At 37.0% G+C, this 22,468-nt stretch overlaps 2 protein-coding genes across 4 annotated transcripts; both read left to right on the top strand.

Annotated features, from left to right (window-relative positions):
- Positions 1-1,175: 1,175 nt before the first annotated feature.
- scin (scinderin) lies at positions 1,176-15,527 on the top strand. 3 transcript variants are annotated; one of them, XM_051136677.1, is made up of 16 exons: positions 1,176-1,448; positions 3,521-3,675; positions 4,119-4,280; positions 6,990-7,139; positions 7,340-7,432; positions 7,534-7,666; positions 7,744-7,832; positions 9,704-9,919; positions 10,330-10,466; positions 10,564-10,654; positions 11,750-11,920; positions 12,256-12,433; positions 12,549-12,670; positions 12,832-12,909; positions 13,096-13,156; positions 15,098-15,527. In XM_051136677.1, the coding sequence occupies exons 1-16, from the start codon at positions 1,256-1,258 to the stop codon at positions 15,268-15,270; spliced, it is 2,202 nt and encodes a 733-aa protein (XP_050992634.1). In that variant the 5' UTR covers positions 1,176-1,255; the 3' UTR covers positions 15,271-15,527. The 3 variants fall into 3 exon arrangements, with proteins under 3 accessions (XP_050992634.1, XP_050992633.1, XP_050992635.1); XM_051136676.1 differs by lacking the exon at positions 15,098-15,527 and adding an exon at positions 13,383-13,811; XM_051136678.1 differs by lacking the exon at positions 15,098-15,527 and adding an exon at positions 13,383-13,811 and having other exon boundaries at positions 11,750-11,924; positions 12,260-12,433.
- Positions 15,528-19,658: 4,131 nt separating this feature from the next.
- Positions 19,659-22,226, top strand: arl4ab (ADP-ribosylation factor-like 4ab). Its single transcript, XM_051136679.1, has 2 exons — positions 19,659-19,806; positions 20,472-22,226. The coding sequence occupies exon 2, from the start codon at positions 20,607-20,609 to the stop codon at positions 21,210-21,212; it is 606 nt and encodes a 201-aa protein (XP_050992636.1). The 5' UTR covers positions 19,659-19,806; positions 20,472-20,606; the 3' UTR covers positions 21,213-22,226.
- Positions 22,227-22,468: the final 242 nt, after the last annotated feature.

Genomic DNA, 22,468 nt, shown 5'->3' with positions numbered 1-22,468 from the left:
CAACTGCAAGTTTATGTCTCACAATTCTGAGAAAAAAAGCTATAAATTTGCAATTGTGAGAAAAAAAGTAAGAATTGCGAGATACAAACACAGTTCTGAAAAAAAAAAAGTCAGAATTGTGTTTATATATACACAATTCTAAATTTATATGACGCAACTGCAAATTTATATCACACAATTCTGACTTTATATCTCGCGATTCTTCTCAAATGTTTTTGATATGATTTTATTTCTTGCAATTGTGAGATACAAACGTGCAGTTCTGAGAAAAAAAAAATTGTGAGTTTATATCTCGCAGTTCCTACATTATTACTCACATTTGTGAGTTTATCTCAATTCTAAGAAAATAGTCAGAATTGCAAGTTTGAACAATTCTGAATTTATATCTCGCAATTCTGTTTACATTTACCAATTCTGAATTTATTTTCTCTAAATTAAAAGTTTATATCTCACAATTCCAAATGTTTTTTTTAGAAATGCAATTCTGCAGTTTGACCAGGACACACAGGTACAAACTGCACCGGGACCGTTGGAGTAGAGTTGCGTCAATAAATTGTTGCATTGCAACGATAAATCAACGCTCTTCTTCATGAGCATTTGATTATGCTGTTAATAACTAGATTAGAGTGCCGTGTGCTGTTAAAAACTAAGCTCAGAATCAATTCCAGAGAAAACCTTGATGCATTAGGAAAATCTCAGAATTGATTGACGAATCGCGATACATCGATTTATCGTCGCAACCCTACTTTGGAGGGTGTCCAGTGGCTTGGAAGTCTTTTGCCATTTTTTACAGTTCCAAATGGTAGACACTTATCTACCAAATAGAGAAACGAATGTGCTATAAATGTAAATAAATAAATAGCTATTTAAAAATATATTCTCCTTCATATAGGAACAAACTTCACATCATATGTACTTCAGTTTGTAAATCACTTCCGACAGCACTTTCTGTTAATTTCATTTTTATTTTCATCAAAGTCCAATTTAAGTTGATTAATGGTTTGATAAGATCGAAAGGAAAAGACAAAAGGGAAATGCAATAAAACAATTGCACATATATTACTCTATCTTTTTATGCTCTGCTCACTCTCTCTCTCTCTATGCGTGTTTAACTACTTCACCTACTCTTTCTGAACACGCCCACTTAAAGTGTCATTAGAGACATCTGCACACGGCTGGTATTGATTCAGTGCTGTCAGAACACAGCAGTACACTGTCTGTCTCTCAACACTTCTGTATCTGACCTCTCTCAGTCATGGGGCTTAGCCACAAAGAGTTTGAGCAGGTTGGCAAGCAGTCCGGTCTACAGATATGGAGAATTGAAAAGATGGAACTGGTCCCTGTGCCTGAAAACCTACACGGGAGCTTCTATATAGGTGATGCCTACCTGGTGCTCCACACTGTCAAACAGAACAACTCGAGCTACTATGATCTGCATTACTGGCTGGGTAAGCAGTTGATTTTCTGTCATTTTTAAAAGAGCGTAAGTCTTCCGAATCAACTTTTTATGTTTTAAATACTAAGGGTCTCAGTCATTTGAAAGCTGAATAAATAAGCTTTCCATTGATGTATGGTTTGTTAGGATAGGATAAGTGACAGAGATACAACTATTTGAAAATCTGGAATCTGAGGCAAAAAAAAAAAAAAAAAAAAAAAACAAAACATTGAGAAAATCGCTTTGAAACTCGTCCAAATTAAGTTCTTACCAATGCATATTACTAATCAAAAAATATGATATGATATATTTATGGTAGGGAAATTACAAAATATCTTCATAGAACATGATCTTTACTTAATATCCTAATGATTTTTGGCATAAAAGAAAAATCAATAATTTGACCCATACAGTGTATTGTTGGCTATTTCTACAAATATACCCGTGCTACTTACAACTGGTTTTGTGGTCCAGGGTCGCATATGTACTATGTAGACAAAGTTTTTTATTCAATATTGCATGTAACTCACCAGTTACACAGTAAAATGACTAATCTCAGTAGCTTGACTAATATAGTACCTTAATGTATTCACATAACTATACGAATGATGATTTCAATGTTATTTAATTTTTTTTTTTTTTTTTTTTTAAATCTCAGTCACTATTTAGATGGTTGAGGCAAGACAAAACAACAAATGAACTGACATGACATGGTGCACATTGTAAACACGTCAGCAGATAGACTCCGCAAAGTACAGTATATGGCCCCTATAGAATGACGCTTTACTATTTTGAAGGTTGTAAAGTTTATTCTTAAAAGAGTGTACTGGGTCACCTGATATTAATACTAGACTTTTATCTAAAAACCTTCTCTGTGATAAGCATGGTTTAATTTCTGAATTAAAATTCAATTTGATATTTTGAAGAGCCTTAGTAAATAAACATAACCTGGCATATTCTTTTAATGTTAATTTCTAACAAAACAAACAAAAAAGCTTTACTGATAAGTAAAAGTTAATAAGTCATGTGGTCCAGCTATACATGCACAAAAAATAAATAAATGGATAAAAATGCATAAAATAAAACAGGAAATAATGCAGACCCTCAATGTGACATAGGTCTAAAAATAAAACGCTTAAAATAACAGTTTGACCTTTTCATGTCATCAAAATGTCATGTGATTTTCAAAATCATGAATAGTACATTACGAAAATATGGCACACTCTCATTTGTCATGCTTTTGTGTTGGAGGGCATTGTTTTGTAATAATTTTACTGGAGATGCCTCAGGCATATATGCTCTGGTTGCTTTAAATAGCTGTGTCCAAAAACAAACTTTTGTGGTCAAGTTCCAAAAGAACAGAAAGCAGGAGGCTCATGAAGATGAGAATGGTTTATGCATTTTACTCTAGCAAAGTCTATGAGAAAAATATGACATTAAAGTTCTGTTAATGTCACCAGTTTTCTCAACGATTCACAGAAATTTAGAAGCCATTTGCCAGAAACCACGTGTACTTAACACAGTTTCCTTCCTCTGCTGAGTGAAAACACTTTCTTTACTCCATTAGATGTTTCAGAAAAGTCAATATCACTGAGATGTTTTGGCCTTGAGTGTATTTGTGGCTGTAACCACACACAGACACACACACAAACACACATACAAAACGGCTTCCATTATGAGTCATTAACCACTTCCAATGTAAATGGATTCCTTAATGATGTTTCTGCCCAACATGTCATTCTTGCCAAGTCATTTACCCTAAAAAAGCCTACAACAAAATGGACAGATCACACAGAAGAGGCATTTTACCAGCAACAGATCTGTGGTCACAGGCAACAGCTAATATAGCAGGCTTTAAAGTGTAAAAACTGATGCTGCATGGGTAAAAGAATAAGCACTCCTGATATCGGTTGACATCAAGTGTGAAAACAAACAGCTCTATGTGGTTTGCAGATGCAATGTTCATGCATCTGATGAGCTGAAAGTGTGCAAGTAAAGAAGAAAGCACTCATTTAATCATTAAACTAAACATAAAAATGATGAATAGGCCACATAAGTAGATGATTCTTCTTTCTCTTTTTCTAGGTAAGGAGTGTACCCAGGATGAAAGCACAGCAGCTGCCATCTTTACCATTCAGATGGATGACCACCTGGGAGGAAAACCGGTCCAGTACCGTGAAATCCAGGGTTTTGAGTCCACCAACTTTACCAGCTACTTCAAAGGCGGGATCACATATAAGGTTAGTTTTTGTGCTCCACTAACTCACAACAGCATATTATTCTTCACTTTATTTCAGGCCTGTCTTAGGGTAAAACTACTGTTTAAACTGATGGAAAAACTGACAGCTGCTGCCTTATTTATTTTCAAATTGAGAAAATGTTTCCCAAACTTACAGTGCAAATCTAGGACTAGTCTTTTTGTTTACAATTTGGGTGAGGTAAAACCTGCTACTCCAATACCTTCCTCCTGTGTATAAGACCTTATGTTTCTTCCAAATGTAAACATGTGGTCTTAGAGGATGTTGTGTTTTAGCATGTGTTTGGGGACATCCATACTCCTCAGTGTTGCAACTGGCCGCAGAATGAAAATGACTCACGGGTTTATAAATGGAAAGGGTTTAAAATTGGAAAAGCACGAAGAAAGAGCAGGAAAATTGAAAAAAATATTTTCCTACCTCCTCAGACTGGAGGTGTGGCATCAGGGTTTCATCACGTGGTCACCAACGATCTTACTGCCCACCGACTCTTCCACATCAAGGGTAGGCGCGCTGTCCGGGCCACAGAAGTGCCTCTCGCCTGGGCCAGTTTCAACAATGGCGACTGCTTCATAGTTGATCTGGGAGCGGTAAGATCTGCACAAACATACAAATGGCTGTGTTAGGCCTTCATGTCGCTCCACATGTATTATTAGACTTTTTCTGTGGAACATCCATGGAATTATTTAGCAAATTATCCACACTGAACTTTTCCATAAACAGCGAAAATGGAAAAAAAAACTGCTGGTAAACTGCGAAAAGAAAAAATCCACTATATTTCAACTCTTCTGAAATCAACAGTGTGTGTGACACACAAAAATCTCAAACTCACTGCAAATATCATGCAATGTTTAAACATTACCAGTATGGGTACATGATGACAGATTTTTAAGTAACCTGTTAACATTAAAGGGACAGTTCACTCAAAAATGAAAATTCTGTCATTAATTACTCACCCTCATGCCATTCCAAACCCCTAAGACCTTTGTTCATCTTCTGAACTCAAAATAAGATACTTTTGATGAAATTTAGACGGTAAGTAATTAATGACAGAATTTTCATTTTTGGGTGAATTATCCCTTTAAGACAGAGGGGAATCTACTTTGATTGCTAAATGACATACCATTTTTTTTTCTGCCACTGAATAAAAAATAAAAAAGGGAACTTCAACATTTTATCTCACAGTTTAGACTTTTTTTTTTTTTTTTTAAATTGTTTACATCTTGCAATTCTGACCTTTTTTTTCTCAGAATTGCATGATACAAACTTGCAATTGTGAGTTAAGTCAGAATTGTGAGATATAAACTCGCAATTCTGAGAACATTTCATTTTTTTTTTTACCTCAAAATTGGTTTTTATAACTCACAATTCCGAGTTTATATCTTACAATTTTGAGAAAAAAGTCTGAACTGTAAGAAAAAAAGTCAGAATTGTGAGATACAAACTCGCATTTGCAAGAAAAAATTCAGAATTACGAGTTTTTATCCCACAATTCTGACTTTTTTCGCAATTGTAGGTTTATATCACGCAATTCAGACCTTATAACTCACAACCGCAAATTTTCATCTCATAATTTTGAGAAAAAAAGTCAGAATTGCGAGTTTGTATCAGAATTCTGAGAAAAGTCATAATTGTAAGATACAAAAAAAAAGTCAGAATTACGGGTTTTTATCTCACAATTCTGACTTTTTCTCGAAATTGTGAGAACAAAGTCAGAATTGTGAGTTTATATCTTGCAATTCTGACTTTATAACTCACAATTGCAAGTTTATATCTCACAATATCAGTCGTACAACATATCAGTCTTTTTCATCCTCAAAACTGGACTTTAAAAATAACAATTGCGAGTTCATTTCTTACAATTTTGAGAAAAAAAGTCAGAATTGTGAGATACAAACTCGCATTTGCGAGAAAAAAAAGTTTTTATAATCACAATTCTGACTTTATAACTCACAATCGCGAGTTTATATCTCACAATTCTGAGAAAAAAAACGTATATGTGAAATACAAACTAATTTGCGATTAAAAAAGTCAGAACTGCGAGTTTTCTCTCACAATTCTGACTTTTTCTCGCAAAGATACAAACTCATTTGCAAAGAAAATAGTCAGAACTGTGTTTATATCTCACGATATCAGTCTTACAACATATCAGTATTTCCCCCTCAAAATTTGACTTTATATCTTGCAATTCCGAGTTTATATCTCACAATTTTGAGAAAAAAGTCTGAACTGCGAGAAAAAAAAGTCACGACAAAATTGTGAGATACAAACTTGCATTTGCAAAAACAAAAAAATTCAGAATTGCCATTTATAAATACAGAATTTTGAGTTTATATTTTGCAGTTCTGACTTTGCAACTCACACTTGCGAGTTTATATCCCAAAGTATCAGAATTGCGAGGTTGCATCACAGTTCTGAGAAAAAAAAAAAATAGAATTGTGAGATACAAACTCTTATTTGCGAGAAAAAGTCATTATAGCGAGTTTATATCTCATTATTCTGAGAAAAAAGTCAGAACTGCAAATTTGTATCAATTCTAAGAAAAAAAGTCACAGTTGTGAGATAAAAAGTTGCAATGACCTTTTTCATTTTTTTGTTTAGTGGCAGAAATGGGTTTCCGTAGGTTACATAAAAAGAAAAAAACAGTACAGTCTCAGTTAGGATAACCCAGATACAATCCCTAAAGAAAATTACACTTAAGTTTTCAAATTTATTTTCCATAGACAATAACTGACTGGTTCACTTGTGCTGCATGTATTTAGTATCCTCTTCTGTATGCACTTTGGGTGTGTTTGGTAACTAGGTTGCTGTCAAATGACTTTGACTAATATAGTGCAAATGTTATGAGAGCACAAGGGCTGAACCACATCTAACGCCTAACAGATGCATCTTTTAAGCACTTAACAGGCTTGTGATGGCCTGGAGTTACATAGGATTGTTTACTGGAAGATTATATGTGACAATACCATTTGACTAAAGTATTTGACAGTACACTTAGTGCTGTGCTCTCTCACCTCTTCAAAGGAATTTACAGACCACTGTCAAATAAACAAAAAAAAAAAAAAAATCCTTAGTAATACCATACCACAGTGACAGTGTAAAAACAATTATACGTAAGCATTTTCAAATGCAGAGGTGATAACAATGGATTCTTAAGAATTCTTGTAACCGATAGAATTACCAAGAACAAAACCGAGGCCAGTGTCTTCCTAGGAAGTCTGCTATTGTACATGTAAAAAAATATGAGCACGTATTGCTAGGATCACCACCAATGTGGTTAAACTGATTTCTGTAACTAGGTAATCTACCAATGGTGTGGGTCTAAGTGTAACAAGTTTGAGCGCCTCAAAGCTGCACAGGTAGCTACTGGCATCCGAGACAACGAGAGGAGCGGACGGGCCCAGCTGGTGGTTGTAGAGGAAGGACAAGAGCCTGCAGCGATGATGGAGGTATCAAATAAAAATAAGAATTTGCGTGTGACACAGTCTTAAAGCATCTGGTAGAACTTATTAGAGCTTATTTTTACTAGTAGAGCTTATCTTTCACCACTACAAATTTTACAGCTAAACCAATGTTTGCTATAGGCAGTACGATATCAGGTTTACCCGGAAGGTCTGACATTTTTATACCTCGCCTTTGCACATCACAGGTTCTTGGTGAGAAGCCTGAAATCCCTGAAGGTGACGATAATGAGGATGTGGTTGCAGACATGTCAAACAGGAAAATGGCCAAACTTTACATGGTAAACAAGTCTATAATCTAACAGTTTATTTAGTCTACATGCTAATTCAGTAGACACTTGCACACACACAATGGAAATGTAACAGGATATTATTTAAACAGGTATCAGATGCAACAGGGAAAATGCAGGTGTCTGTTGTGTCAGAAGAAAATCCGTTTAACCAGAGTGACCTGTTGACTGAGGAATGCTTCATTCTGGACCATGGAAAAAGCAAAATGATCTTTGTGTGGAAAGGTACTAGTATACTGAAGATGAGGAGGTTGTATAACCATCTTACTGAGATTCACTGACCTTATTTTTTGATGATATAGGCCGCAACGCAAATCCAAATGAGAGGAAGGAGGCAATGAAAACAGCTGAGGGCTTCATTAAGCAGATGGGATATCCTGCCAACACCCAGGTTCAGAAACATTAGATATGTGTATACGTTTTGCTGCATCATCATTTATATTCACTTGAATGAGTGAATCACCATAGTTGGACGTAGCAACACTGTCAGAAAAAAAACAAAAAATGTACAAGAGCTTGTCTCTGGAGCAGTACCTTTCTGTCTCTTACTGAAATATGTAGTAGAAAACCCATGAAACATTTACATTTTTTTTTTTTTAAATGCACTTTTTTTTCAGTGTGGACTTTATTTCAATGACGTGAAATGGTTGCACTCAGTGAGCTACTGAAAGAGCTTACAGGTGGCGATGGATATAAGCATAGGCTTAAACCAAATGTCGTACCATTGATTTTTCCCCACAAGGAGTCTAAACGCCCCAGGATATCGAGTGAAATCCACACTGAGAAACTCCTTCAGTAAGTGTGGCGTCATGACAAGCATCAACATCTTTACATCCTGCCAGGATGGCATCTAGTGTTTCTTGTCTCTGCCGTTTGGTCTACTAAAAGCCTCAAAGGCATTAGGGCAAGAGTGGAGAGAACAAAGACGCGGGTCTTTAGGAAATTTTATCCTTTTATCTTTTACCTTTACTGGGTAACTCAGTTGACAGGTAACTTAGTTGACATTTTTAGTGTTTTGGGCCTATACTCAACATGGAAGCCTAGAACTACTGAGCATATGGTGTGTTTAGAAATATATTTTCATAAACAAAACATAAGTTTTAGTTAAATTGTCTTGTTAAAATTTGCGGTAATAATACTTGTGTAACACTGTTTGCTAGTTTAACCAATATTAGGGGAAAGAGAGAGAACATAACTTCTAGTGTTTTATCCATGTGTTTATAAAGGAAATATCATCATACCATTCGAATTATGCGAGCATGGGACAAACCATTCCTTTTGAGCGGGGGGTTTTCTAGTGGGTAACTTAGTTGACAAAGGTTTTTTGGACACAAATAAAACAAATTATATTACAATAAACACTTATTATTTTTGAAGCGCACACCCAAATGTCTTGATAACCTAATCTAACTGAAAGCAAAACTATGAAATTCATTTAGATTTGAGGTAATTTTCATGCTTAAATGCAGAGTAGAATGAGCAACTTTACAAAATCAGACAGCTGAATACCAGGGTTGTATATGATATAAACATAATTTTTTCGACAAAAGGTAAGGCTTTTTCAACATATAGTAGTGTGATTGGTAAAAATATTATTGCGTACTATAAAATTAGGCATCGGGGCTTTATATTGATGAAAATATATTAAAAATATACTTGATGGACATGAGTTGTACCCACAGTTATAGAATGACCCAAAGACTTCTTTTGTTGCCCTTTGACTGAAAGTTGCAACCAAAAGCCACACAATGTGGCATTGTATCAGTATTTTGAAAAAATTCCACATTTTTTGTGGCAAAAATAGCAAAATAGTCCAAAATATATATAAAATTATGTGGATTTTTTTAAATAACAGAATTTTTTTTTGGGGGGGGGGGGGGTTCTACTACATATTTCAGTAAGATACATAATTGATGTTATTTTAAGCCATACAAGTGTCTAAACCTGATCCTGGAGGGCCAGTGTCTTTAAGAGTTTAGCTCCAACCCTATTTAAACACACTGAACCAGCTAATCTAGGTCTTTAGACCTTCAGAAACTTTCTAGGCAAGTGTTTTTTGCTGACTGAAGCCAAAATCTGCAGGACTTTGGCCCTCCAGAAGCAGGATTGGACAGCCCCGCCCTAAAAGGTTCATAGTACAACTTTAAGGGTACATTAGCGGTAGATAACTGCTCCCAGATGTACAATTTTTGCACATTTGTTTGGCAGAGAAAATGTATAATATTCTTTGGGTCACCCAGGACTTTTTGCCCTTGCACACAGATTCAGGTCCTTCCAGAGGGTGGAGAGACGCCCATCTTTAAGCAGTTCTTTAAAACCTGGAAAGACAAGGACCAGGCTGAGGGTCTAGGCAGAGTCTATGTCACCGAGCGGATCGCCAAGATTAAACAAGAACAGTTCGATGCCTCCAAGCTGCACGAGTCTCATCAAATGGCAGCTCAGTACAACATGGTCGACAACGGCACTGGAAAAACCCAGGTCACAATTTGCATGCAAGAGATCAGAGATTGTAGAAGTTTAATTGTGATTGCATTTGGCATTTGATGAGCATCTTACAATCACAATGTGAGTCAAAATGAAACTAGATAAAATTCTGATAAGCTGCTAAACGACTTTTGCACTCTACAGGCGTGGTCACGTTTACCACTGCTCAGTGAAATGCACTAATTTTAAGATGTCACCATGCACATTTCACAGCAGGTTCAAGTTGGTCACACAGATTCAATGTACTGACCAAGAAAAAGCTGCTTGATTTGAAAGTGACTCCTTTTTTGCCTGTGAAATTTCATTGTAGTTCGAGATTGTTCAGAAGAAATCACAGAATGAAATCCAACTGTTCCAACGTGAATCTGCTTTATAGATATTCTTAATCTGGTTTTGTTTCACAGATTTGGAGGGTGGAGTGTTGTACTAAGACAGGTGATACAAAGGTTCCTGTTGACCCGGAGACATACGGCCAGTTCTATGGAGGGGACTGCTATATCATTTTATATACCTATGCCAAGGGAGAAATCATTTATACCTGGTAAGCCTCATAGAAGTAGATAGTTTCCAGAGGGGGAGTCAAATCATACACAAAGAGAAATCAAATAAGGCTTATCGCTCTATGCTTTCACCCTCAGGCAAGGTTCCAGCAGCACAATAGATGAAGTGACAGCTTCAGCCTTTCTCACTGTTGAACTGGACCGTACGCAGGGAGGAAAAGCTGTACAGGTGAGTGGGATTTGAATTTTATCTATGTACTAATTTACTGACTGTATCTGGGACTGGATTATGAACTAGATAAGTAGGGCTCCGAAGATGCATATCCAGAACCATTTGGCGTCACTATTTAACACATAGGGTACCCCTTTAGCATCATTTTTTGACTTGCAGGGTCCTCCATGGCTTTAAATAAGAACACTTTGGTGTCAATATGCAGATGCGAAAGATACTGGCAATTGTATCGTCATGATTAAATTATATATTGAGTAATAATTTTGTCATTATTGCATATAGGTTGGGGTGTGATTATGCAATATAAACCGTCACAACAAGTTAATTTACAGTACACTAATTACACATTTATGAGCATGTAACCCAACTGTGTGTGTTTTGTGACCGACTATATCATGTTAATGTTCGGGAGTATCTTTTTAAATGAGATTTGAGCTCTTTAAAGGAGCGGGATCATTTTCAGCGATTAAAAAAGCATATAAATCTTTATGATTTACTTTCTTCTTTGCCTAAATATATTGTATGGCTTCAGAAGACTGCAACGTTTGTAAAACATTTTATGCGTTTTTTTTTAAGGTCAGTTTTTGCAATAATTACCGTACTTCTATTTGATTGTTATGTTTTATATTGTTCAGAATTGGGTAGGTTTAAGTGCTCCAAAATATCTATGAATATATAAATTTATATAAAATGATTTCTATTTTTACAAACGCATGCAAACCATTAAATGCGTCTTGATGTGACGCATACACTCTTAAAAATAAAGGTGCTTTAAAAGGATCTTCGCAGTGATGCCACAGAAGAACTATTTTTGGTTCCACAAAGAACCATTCAGTCAAAGATTCTTTTAAGAATCTTCTTTTTTGTGAAACAGAAAGGTTCTTCAGATGTTAAAGGAACCATTTACACAAAACACACAACACACACCTTTATTTTTAAGAGTGTAAGGCAAACAACTGAAAGCTAAACTAAACTAAAGCTAAACTACTAAAGCTAAACTACTAAACTAAAAGGGTAGTGAGAATGTGTTGCGAAAACACAACTCGGCTGGTGTTGTCATCTTACCGTTGGTTTCATTCTATGTCCATCCAGGTGCGAGTGACTCAAGGAAAAGAGCCACCACATTTGCTGAGTCTCTTCAAAGAGAAGCCTCTGATTGTGTACAAGAACGGGACTTCCAGAAAAGGAGGACAGGCACCCGCACCTCCAACACGCCTCTTTCAAGTGCGCAAAAACCTGGGCACCATTACACGGATTTATGAGGCGAGTCCTGGTCTCCATACGGAGGGAGACAAACTCTGGTGAAACACATTGTCCAAAGTTTGGTCACATGAATTTATTAAGAAAAGAAAGCTCCAGAACCATGTTTCCATATCTAACTCGGTCATTTATACTCAGTAGCTGGTCCAGGTTGGTTTAGATGGCTGCTGATCTAGACTACAATGTGGTGGAGCTGAGGTTGACTACCTAGGTCATTCTGATTAGCACTGGCAGATCATCTAGACCAAGATGGTGGAAATCTGCTTGATGTTCCAAAACACTGACCTATTTTTCAGTTTAGATATGTCCTTTGAGTGTGTTGGTTTGTGGTCTAACAGGTAGATGCTAAAGCATCAAGTTTGAACAGCAATGATGCCTACCTGCTGAAGTTACCTAACGGGGATGGGTACTTGTGGAAGGGGAAGGGGGCCAGTGAGGAAGAGGAACGAGGGGCAAAATACATGAGTGAGAAGCTGAAGTGCAAAATCAATTTAATTACTGAAGGAAAAGAGCCAGGTATGGCCACTGTGTGAAAATTCAATTCATTCTCTTCATGCTTTATACTCACACATGGTTAGGAGTGACAGGAGTGGAACTTTTACATACTTGTTGCTCATTTTCTCATTGAAAGAGGACTTCTGGAAAGCTCTGGGTGGAAAGACGACATATCAGACATCTGAGATGTTGGAGACCGAAACTACAGAACATCTTCCCCACCTGTTTGCTTGCTCCAACAAAACTGGAAAGTTCATTGTGAGTATCCTTGACCTGATAAGAGAGAGTAAAAGTCCAGGTCGGTTTCACATTAGGCTGTTGCATTCAATACAAACTCTGAATGGGAGACAAGGCTGTGTTAAGATACTGCTACATAACCAAACTATTGTTTAGCCACTAAACATGCATTTTTACAACAGATTGAAGAAGTCCCTGGTGAGTTTAACCAAGATGACCTGGCGGAGGACGATGTCATGCTATTAGATGTTTGGGATCAGGTAAGCAAAGTTGTCTCTCTCTAGGACTTTCTTTCAAGATTATCTCTAAGATTCAAAGAACAGCAGTTGCCTTTGATTAGATTATCTGACAATCTTTGTTTTAGTATTCAGAGATATCTCCTAACTTTCATGGATTGGCAAGTGATATGTGCCAAACTGCCAATGATCTTTGATTTCATCTCTCAGGTGTTTGTGTGGATTGGAAAGGATGCCAATGAGGTGGAAAGGACTGAGTCTGTAAAATCCGGTGAGATGCCTCAGGCACACATTCCTTAATACATTTTTTCTAAATAATCTGAATACAAACTGAAACCCCACCTCAACAGGTTTAACAACATACTTGAAAAAAACACATTATTCAGACATGCAACAGCAAAAGATTATGCAAACTTCATCTTTTGATTATGTTCTCTCGTTGTAAACTAATACATATAGTCATTCAGATTTTTTAATAAGTATTTGTACCTTTGCAGCAAAGATGTACATTGAGACGGACCCATCAGGACGGGACAAGGACACACCCGTAGTGGTGGTAAAGCAGGGACATGAGCCCCCCACCTTCACCGGCTGGTTCCTAGGGTGGGATGCTACTCGATGGGACAGTGACCTCATGGCAAGAGCGGTGGAAACACTGAAGGTTAAGTGAAATCCTGAAGAGTTTACTGGAAAGATAAAACGGAAAGTTGTTCTTGAGGCATGATAAGTGATTTGCATTGGATTATTCCATTAAAATCTTTAAAAAAAAGCCACATGTCCAACATGTAAAGTTATTTGATATATGTCTGATCTGAAATTGTGTTTTTCTCTTAGATTTGTTTGCACAGATTTATATTTCTGCTCTGTGATTTCTGTAAGCATGATTTGAAATCGTACAATAAAGAAATCAATACATTTTTCAAAAATGTCTCGTCTTGGTCAATGCAGCACACAAGAGCCCCCTAGAAAAAAAAAAAAATGAATTACAACTGTAACACTTGGGATAAACGTTCTAGATGTGATGTTGTTGTTTTGCTGACCACCAATACACACAAAATATACTATGGATAAGGTATAAAACAATACCATGGTACTAAAATTCATCTACTGTGACAAATGTCATATGCACAAACACACTGATTATAATTTAGGTAAAATTCATCACACCCAATTAACTATCTGTGAATATTTACTTTATTTATTACATACAAATTGTAAGTATTTGATCTTTGTGGGATACAAAGCTGTACCATTATTTAAAAAGCAGCCTGAACAGGCTAACAGGGATTTTTAATATTAATTACTCAATAAATATTGGAACATTGGTTAAATGGATGTTGAGTGCTTGTAATGATGATGCCTTGGACAGCTAAATGGCTGAAAAGTACATAATACACTTGTAATTAAAGTCATTACAAAAGGCAGGAATCATATGATTTCATTATGCTAGAGAGAAAATGCCACAGACTACCATTATTTGTGACCATGGACCACAAAACCAGTCATAAGTAGCATGGGTATATTTGTAGCAATAGCTAACAACACTTTGTATGGGCCAGAATTATCAATTGTGCTTTTATGCCAAAAATCATTAGGATGTTAAGTAAGGATCATGTTCCATGAAGATATTTTGGAAATTTCCAACCGTAAATATATCAAAACTTAATTTTTGAGTAATAATATGCATTGCTAAGAACTTAATCTGAAGTCACTTTAAAGGTGATTTTCTCAATATTTAGATTTTTTTGCACCCTCAGATTTCAGATTTTCAAATAGTTGTATCTCGGCCAAATATTGTCCTATCCTAACAAACCATACATCAGTGGAAAGCTTATTTATGATTTTATAATAAGTGAAGTGACGACCTTTTAATGGATTGGGATGTGATATGTGCAAAACTGCCAATGATCTTTGATTTCATCTCTCAGGTGTTTGTGTGGATTGGAAAGGATGCCAATGAGGTGGAGAGAACTGAGTCTGTAAAATCCAGTGAGAAGCCTCAGGCACACATTCCTTAATACATTTTTTCTACATAATCTGAACACAAACTGAAACCCCACCTCAACAGGTTTAACAGCATACTTGAACAAACCACATTATTCAAACATGCAAAAGTGAAAGATTATGTAAACTTCATCTTTTAATTGTGTTCTCTCGTTAACTAATAAATATAGTCATTCAGATTTTTTAATAAGTATTTGTACCTTTGCAGCAAAGATGTACATTGAGACGGACCCATCAGGACGGGACAAGGACACACCTGTAGTGGTGGTAAAGCAGGGACATGAGCCCCCCACCTTCACCGGCTGGTTCCTAGGGTGGGATGCTACTGGATGGGACAGTGACCTCATGGCAAGAGCGGTGGAAACACTGAAGGTTAAGTGAAATCCTGAAGAGTTTACTGGAAAGATAAAACGGAAAGTTGTTCTTGAGGCATGATAAGTGATTTGCATTGGATTATTCCATTAAAATCGTAAAAAAAAAGCCACATGTCCAACATGTAAAGTTATTCGATATATGTCTGATCTTGAAATTGTGTTTTTCTCTTAGATTTGTTTGCACAGATTTATATTTCTGCTCTGTGATTTCTGTAAGCATGATTTGAAATCGTACAATAAAGAAATCAATACATTTTTCAAAAATGTCTGGTCTTGGTCAATGCAGCACACAAGAGCCCCCTAGAGACAAAAAAAATGAATTACAACTGTAACACTTGGGATAAACGTTCTAGATGTGATGTTGTTGTTTTGCTGACCACCAATACACACAAAATATACTGTGGATAAGGTATAATGAAACAATACCATGGTACTAAAATTCATGTACCATGGTACTTAACACCATGGTACTACTGTGACAAATGCCATATGCACAAACACACTGATTATAATTTATTTAAAATTCATCACACCCAGTTAACTATCTGTGAATATTTATTTGATTTATTACATACAAATTGTAAGTATTTAATCTTTGTGGGACACAAAGCTGTACCATTATTTAAAAAGCAGCCTGAACAGGCTAACAGGGATTTTTAATATTAATTACTCAATAAATATTGGAACATCAGTTAAATGGGTGTTGAGTGCTTGTAATGATGATGCCTTGTACATGGACAGCTAAATGGCTGAAAAGTACATAATACACTTGTAATTAAAGTCATTAAAAAAGGCAGGAATCATATGATTTCATTATGCTAGAGAGAAAATGTCATAGACTACCATTATTTGTGACCATGGACCACAAAACCAGTCATAAGTAGCATGGGTATATTTGTAGCAATAGCTAACAACACTTTGTATGGGTCAGAATTATCAATTATGCTTTTATGCCAAAAATCAGGATGTTAAGTAAAGATCATGTTCCATGAAGATATTTTGGAAATTTCCAACCGTAAATATATCAAAACTTAACTTTTGAGTAATAATATGCATTGCTAAGAACTTAGATTTTCAAATAGTTGTACCTCGGCCAAATATTGTCCTATCCTAACAAACCATACATCAATGGAAAGCTTATTTATGATTTTATAATAAGTGAAGTGACGACATTTTAATGGATTGGCATGTGATATGTGCAAAACTGGGTGTTGAGTGCTTGTAATGATGATGCCTTGTACATGGACAGCTAAATGGCTGAAAAGTACATAACACACTTGTTGGCAGGAATCATATGATTTCATTATGCTAGAGAGAAAATGTCATAGACTACCATTATTTGTGACCATGGATCACAAAACCAGTCCTAAGAAGCATTTGTAGCAATAGCTAACAACACATTGCATGGGTCAGAATTATCGATTGTGCTTTTATGCCAAAAATCATTAGGGTATTAATTAAGTAAAGATCATGTTCCATGAAGATATTTTGGAAATTTTCAACCGTAAATATATCAAAACTTAATTTTTGAGTAATAATATGCATTGCTAAGAAGTTAATTTGAAGTCACTTTAAAGGTGATTTTCGCAATTTTTAGATTTTTTTGCACCCTCAGATTTTCAAATAGTTGTATCTGGGCCAAATAATGTCCTATCCTAACAAACCATACATCAATGGAAAGCTTATTTATGATTTTATAATAAGTGAAGTGACGACGTATTGTCAAGAATGGTGACCCATACTCGAAATTGGTCCTCTGCATTTAACCCATCACGAGTGCACACACACAGCAGTGAGAAGTGAACAGTGGGCAGCCATTGCTCCAGCGCCCGGGGAGCAACTGGGGGTTCGGTGCCTTGCACAAGGGCACTTCAGTCATGGTACTGAAGGTGGAAAGAGCGCTGTTCATTCACAATCCCCACCTTCAATTCCTGCTAGTGCAGGAATTGACTTTGTGTTACAAGCCCAACTCTCTAACCATGACTACCCCCAAATAATAAGCTATATTATATATATATATTTTTTGTGGTCCAGGGTGACATTTTTATATTAAGCTAATCATACTTCTACTGTCCTAATTCACCCCTACCCTTAAAACTAATCCTCGTCTGTACACTCCATTACATTATATATATATATATATATATATATATATATATATATATATGAAGAGTTCAGATGCAAAACCAGCTAAATCCATCTGACGTCTTTCTTTTAAAAATGCATTTTTATCAGGCTCAGATGTATAGGTTACTATGTAAGTACCGGTACTTCTGATTGGGCTGAGGCTGGTATTTTAGAAAAAGTATTTGATGGACGTATAATATGTGACCCTGGACCACAAAACCAGTCTTAAGTCGCTGGGGTATATTTGTAGCAATAGCCAAAAACACATTGTATGGGTCAAAATTATTGATTTTTCTTTTATGGCAAAAATCATTAGGAAATTAAGTAAAGATCATGTTCCATGAAGATATTTTGTAAAAATTCCTACTGTAAATGTATGAAAACTTAATTTTTGATTAGTAATATACATTGTTAAGAACATTAATTTAAGAACTTTAAAGGTGATTTTCTCAATATTTTGATTTTTTTGCACCCTCAGATTCCTGATTTTTAAATAGTTTTGGCCAAATATTGTCCTATCCTAACAATCTACACATCAATGAAAAGCTTATTTATTCAGCTTTCATATGATGTATAAATCTCAATTTTGAAAAAATGATCCTTATGACTGGTTTTGTGATCCAGGGTCACATATGTGCCGAGAGCATTCACTTAGTATCATTATCTCATGTTTGACCGAGATGGCTTTTAGCTGGTTTTGCACCTGAACTCTTCATATTATATATATATATATATATATATATATATATATATACACATACACACATATATACATATATATATATACATAGAAATAAAAAAAAAAAAACATCATCTGGAACATTTTAACTTGTGTCACTAGTCGGTGTTCAACAGGTTTCAATATATAGTGAGGACATTGTCACACATGTAGGCCTATACAAAAGATTCCTCTGCCTCATATAAATCACTATCAGAACAACTGTAAACATAACATAACAGTTTGATTCGCATGCTAAAATTGTTACATCTACAAAATAAAAGTATTCCGCCATGACTGTTTTTAAAAAGTTTAAGTCATTTTAAAAAGTTTTTTTGACTCTGTAAATTATCACTGGTTACAGTTGTGACCAGGAATAATACGTTCAAATAACTTTCAACACCACACGATGGCGCACAAGTCAAACAAAACGTTTTGTGCGCACAAAATCCATCACTGGAATTTCACATAACTGTTCATCCAAACTATAGGTTTACATGAGTGCTGTTTAATCTATAGAAATGCTACTTTAAATAAATATTCAAAACAGCAAGCGTGTTACCCTAAATTGTTTGGTTGTAAGAAATTATAGTTAGTTTTTCATTTTTGAAACGCATTTGTGCATATTTGTTAAACTCTGTTGAATATGCATATTTCACTAGATGTATAAACACTGGTTCTAGTGTCATCATTTTAAGTGATAGACTAATTTGTACTGACTCGCCAAGCTTATTAAGAAGCTCAGACGAACGATTGTTTGAAGACAGGCAATCATGGTAGTCTAGGGTATTCAGTAGTTAGATCTCCGGTGTATGAATGGATGTGTGGCGTACGTGACAGCACGTCCATCACGAGCTAATTGTGTATTGATGGCACCGCTAATTGTTCTGACACTTTGATATACCTCCTTCCTTTGACAGCGGTAGCTCACTTATGTTTATTGCCTTTGCTTTGCACTAGATAGCAATTCAGTTTTCACACGTTGAGCTTTTTTTTTTACTTCCTTTAAAATTAAAGACTTTTTTTATTTTGGGCCGCCTTTTGCACACAAATGTTAAGTCAATGTGTTTCGTAATTTCTTTCGTTCTTTTGTTAATCTGTTAGAATCAGAACCAGTGATGTGATTGTCTGAATAACTGAATGAATCTTTTGACTCGGTTCTTTTGAATGAATTGCTCGAGCACGTTAACAAAACAGATCGGTTCGTTATTCAAACTGAAAGATTCAGAGCTCTTTCCCACTAACTATTTTAAGCGTCCAACTCAGTATTTCCCAATAATACATTGAAACAAAACCCACACACATCCTTTTGGTTTCCAGCGAAATAAGTAAATTACTGACAACCCGCTCACCTGTAAGCGCGTCTCTCAAACTTTAAACGCCTTGAGCGACAAGAACAGGTGGTGAGAGAGGTGTGTCCAAAAAGCCGACAGACTTGACTTTTCACCAATCAAACTCCAAGAAAAATAACACGCTCTAACTGAACCGAACCAATCAGCGCGTTGTTCCACACAGTGGGCGGAGCCAACCCTGCTAGAATGAAGTGGAAGGCAGCCCGCTGTAGAGTCAGTGAAACAGGCGCTGTTACAGGGAGTGGATACACTTGTCGGCTCAGCTGATCTGAATGGCAACAAAATTTTGGAAATACTCGTAAACATTTTCATCTAATGAGCTAACGCAAGGATCGCACTAAATAAGGTGGGTGCCGAACCAGATTTTATTTACATCCGCGGGTGCTTCCAAAGCTTAAATTGTAGATAAAATAACATTATTATGTGTAATAATGTCTTTTAGAGTAACTTAATATTTTGGTAATAGATCTCTAGCGTTCTGAGGCCCGTTAAATATATTTAGCGCACAAAATAATAATGATTCTCATGTTGAATCACTTGTTGGGAGAAAATGATGACAAAATTCATGTCTTTATGTATGGAGATGAGCCCCTCCTAAAGCGCTTTTACAGATGGCCATAGAGATCTGCGACAGACTCGTGTTTTGCTCGTTTACATAGGCCTGCTTGTGCGTTTTTCCCTATTTGCAACTGGCAACTACTGTTGAACAATAAAAAGGCATGAATAGATGGACAGGAGCCTTTGCGCACTAGGATTTTTACCGATGCGTAATTCTGGTGCCCCTGTGGCGCTACATGTGCAAATGGGCTTCCTGCTGTTTCATCCTTCATTCACCATCACTGGAACTGAATGACACCCAGCTAGGTTGAATCTGTGTGCCTTTTAGAATGACAAAGAGAGAAGCATGCTCACTTAGAATGAGCAGCCAAGTAAAGGAGAGCTGTAAAACTGTGTGTCATGGTGCTCCACTGCTGGCCTCATTGCATCATCTCCTTTTTCTTTTGGTTTCAGGTTATAGCAGCAGCTTCTCAGGGGAACGAGAGAAGCCTTGTGAATATTTGGTGAAGCATCAGCGGCAGCAGCGGCGACACCTGGTCTCCTGAGTCTCCGAGTTCGCTTTCATCCTCATCAGAGTGGCGGAACAAGATGGGGAATGGATTATCAGAGCCCCATGCCATCTTTCCCTGCCTGCCGTCCTTTCAGGCCTTGCACATTGTTATTCTCGGCTTGGACTGTGCCGGTAAGACTACCGTGTTGTATCGGCTTCGCTTTAATGAGTTCGTGAACACCGTTCCCACCAAAGGCTTCAACACGGAGAAGATCAAAGTGACTCTTGGTGGGAAAGGCCGGACTGCAACCTTTCATTTCTGGGATGTAGGCGGTCAGGAAAAGCTTCGGCCGCTGTGGCGCTCCTATACGCGGTGCGCCGACGGCCTCGTGTTCGTAGTGGACTCGGTAGACGCCGAACGCATGGAGGAGGCCAAGACGGAGTTGCATAAGATCACACGGCTACAGGAGAACCAGGGGGTGCCCGTGTTGGTGGTGGCTAACAAGCAGGACCTTCGCAGCGCGTTGCCACTGGGTGAGGTCGAACAGATGTTGGCACTGAATGAGCTTGGCTCTCATACACCTTGGCACCTTCAACCAGCCTGTGCTATCATCGGAGAAGGTCTACAAGAAGGCCTAGAACGTCTCCACTCCATGATCATCAAGCGGAGAAAGATGATGAGGCAGCAGAAAAGGAAAAGATGACTGTTTGGTGATGTTTTTTGAGCTGGATGTGGTGGTAGGCCTCTGTGATGGCTCTGCTGGTGACATGCCATAGGCCGTTGTGGCCCTGCGCTCCTGGAATTATTGTTTCGGCGGGCTGAGTTTTATCAGTCAGATGGTTCTGGATACAGTTCAGAGACCGCAAGAGGACAGTATTGATTTACCACTTCGGTCTTGGGTTGTAGCAGCGGTGGGACGATCACATGGAACTTTTACATCAATACAAGCGTTACACAATGTCAAAAGGTCTTGTGGTACATTGAGTTCTCATGAAGAACAACACTGGACATGAACTTGTAAATGACAAAGACCGATCGCTGAAGTCTTTGCGTCTGAAGTGTTACACGTATCTTAGCCTCCTAGCATTCATGTAAAGTCTTGAAATGGAAGGATTGATTACCAAAGCTGCCATGGACATCATGAAAAATCCAATGTATACATTCAGGTGATATGTTTTCCCCCATCGGTTTTATCCAGAATGGCCAACCGTCATTTTCCCTGGGTGTTTGTTGTGTCGGTGGTCAGGGGAACCAGAATAAGCTTTATGGATCACTTGTTTGGGAATGCACAAATCAGAGTCACGGAGAAGGGTATTTCGTCAGCCACTAACACAGTTCAACAGGTGAATGTGGTGTACTACCCTTCTCAACAGCAGTAGCTTCTCCAAGTTTGAGGACTACTGGTGTCATTTCTAGCTTGGTGTGCTTCCCTCAACGACAAGAGATGTTTAAATGCACTTTAGCAATTCCCTTTTCTAATCTATGAACTTGCAGCATATGATTTTTTGTAAAGAGTTTATCATGCTACAAAAAAGACGTAATGTATTGCTTCGAGTGAAGCGCTTTTGTTTTTGTTTTTGTTTTGTTTTTTTAATATCCACTGTTCCACATTCAAATGTGTCAGTTTGTCACTCAGTGCTTGTGTGTTGGGGGATGTTCATATTTACGTGTCAGAATTTGTACACTTTGAATAAATCCACAACTACACTAAACATCATGTTTGGAGTCCTCTTTACTACCTGTTGCATGACACACTCATGGTAAATATCAAAGTTTATAACCTGACAACGTTTCTAATTGCATTTTTAGTCTGATAATCGCTGACGCACTTCACAGTTGAGTCATCGTAGGTTGTTCCTTTGTAGGGTCATTAGGACATGCAAAAGAGGTAACATGACATGAGCTGTACGTGTCCTGTTCAAGGTATGCGACCAAACAGGACTTTGTCCTCAAATCTGT

This window comes from Labeo rohita, chromosome 19 (assembly GCF_022985175.1).
Source record: "Labeo rohita strain BAU-BD-2019 chromosome 19, IGBB_LRoh.1.0, whole genome shotgun sequence".
NCBI lineage: Eukaryota > Metazoa > Chordata > Actinopteri > Cypriniformes > Cyprinidae > Labeo > Labeo rohita.
Note: the sequence above shows the minus strand (reverse complement) of the source record. Positions and strands in the feature narration are given on the sequence as shown.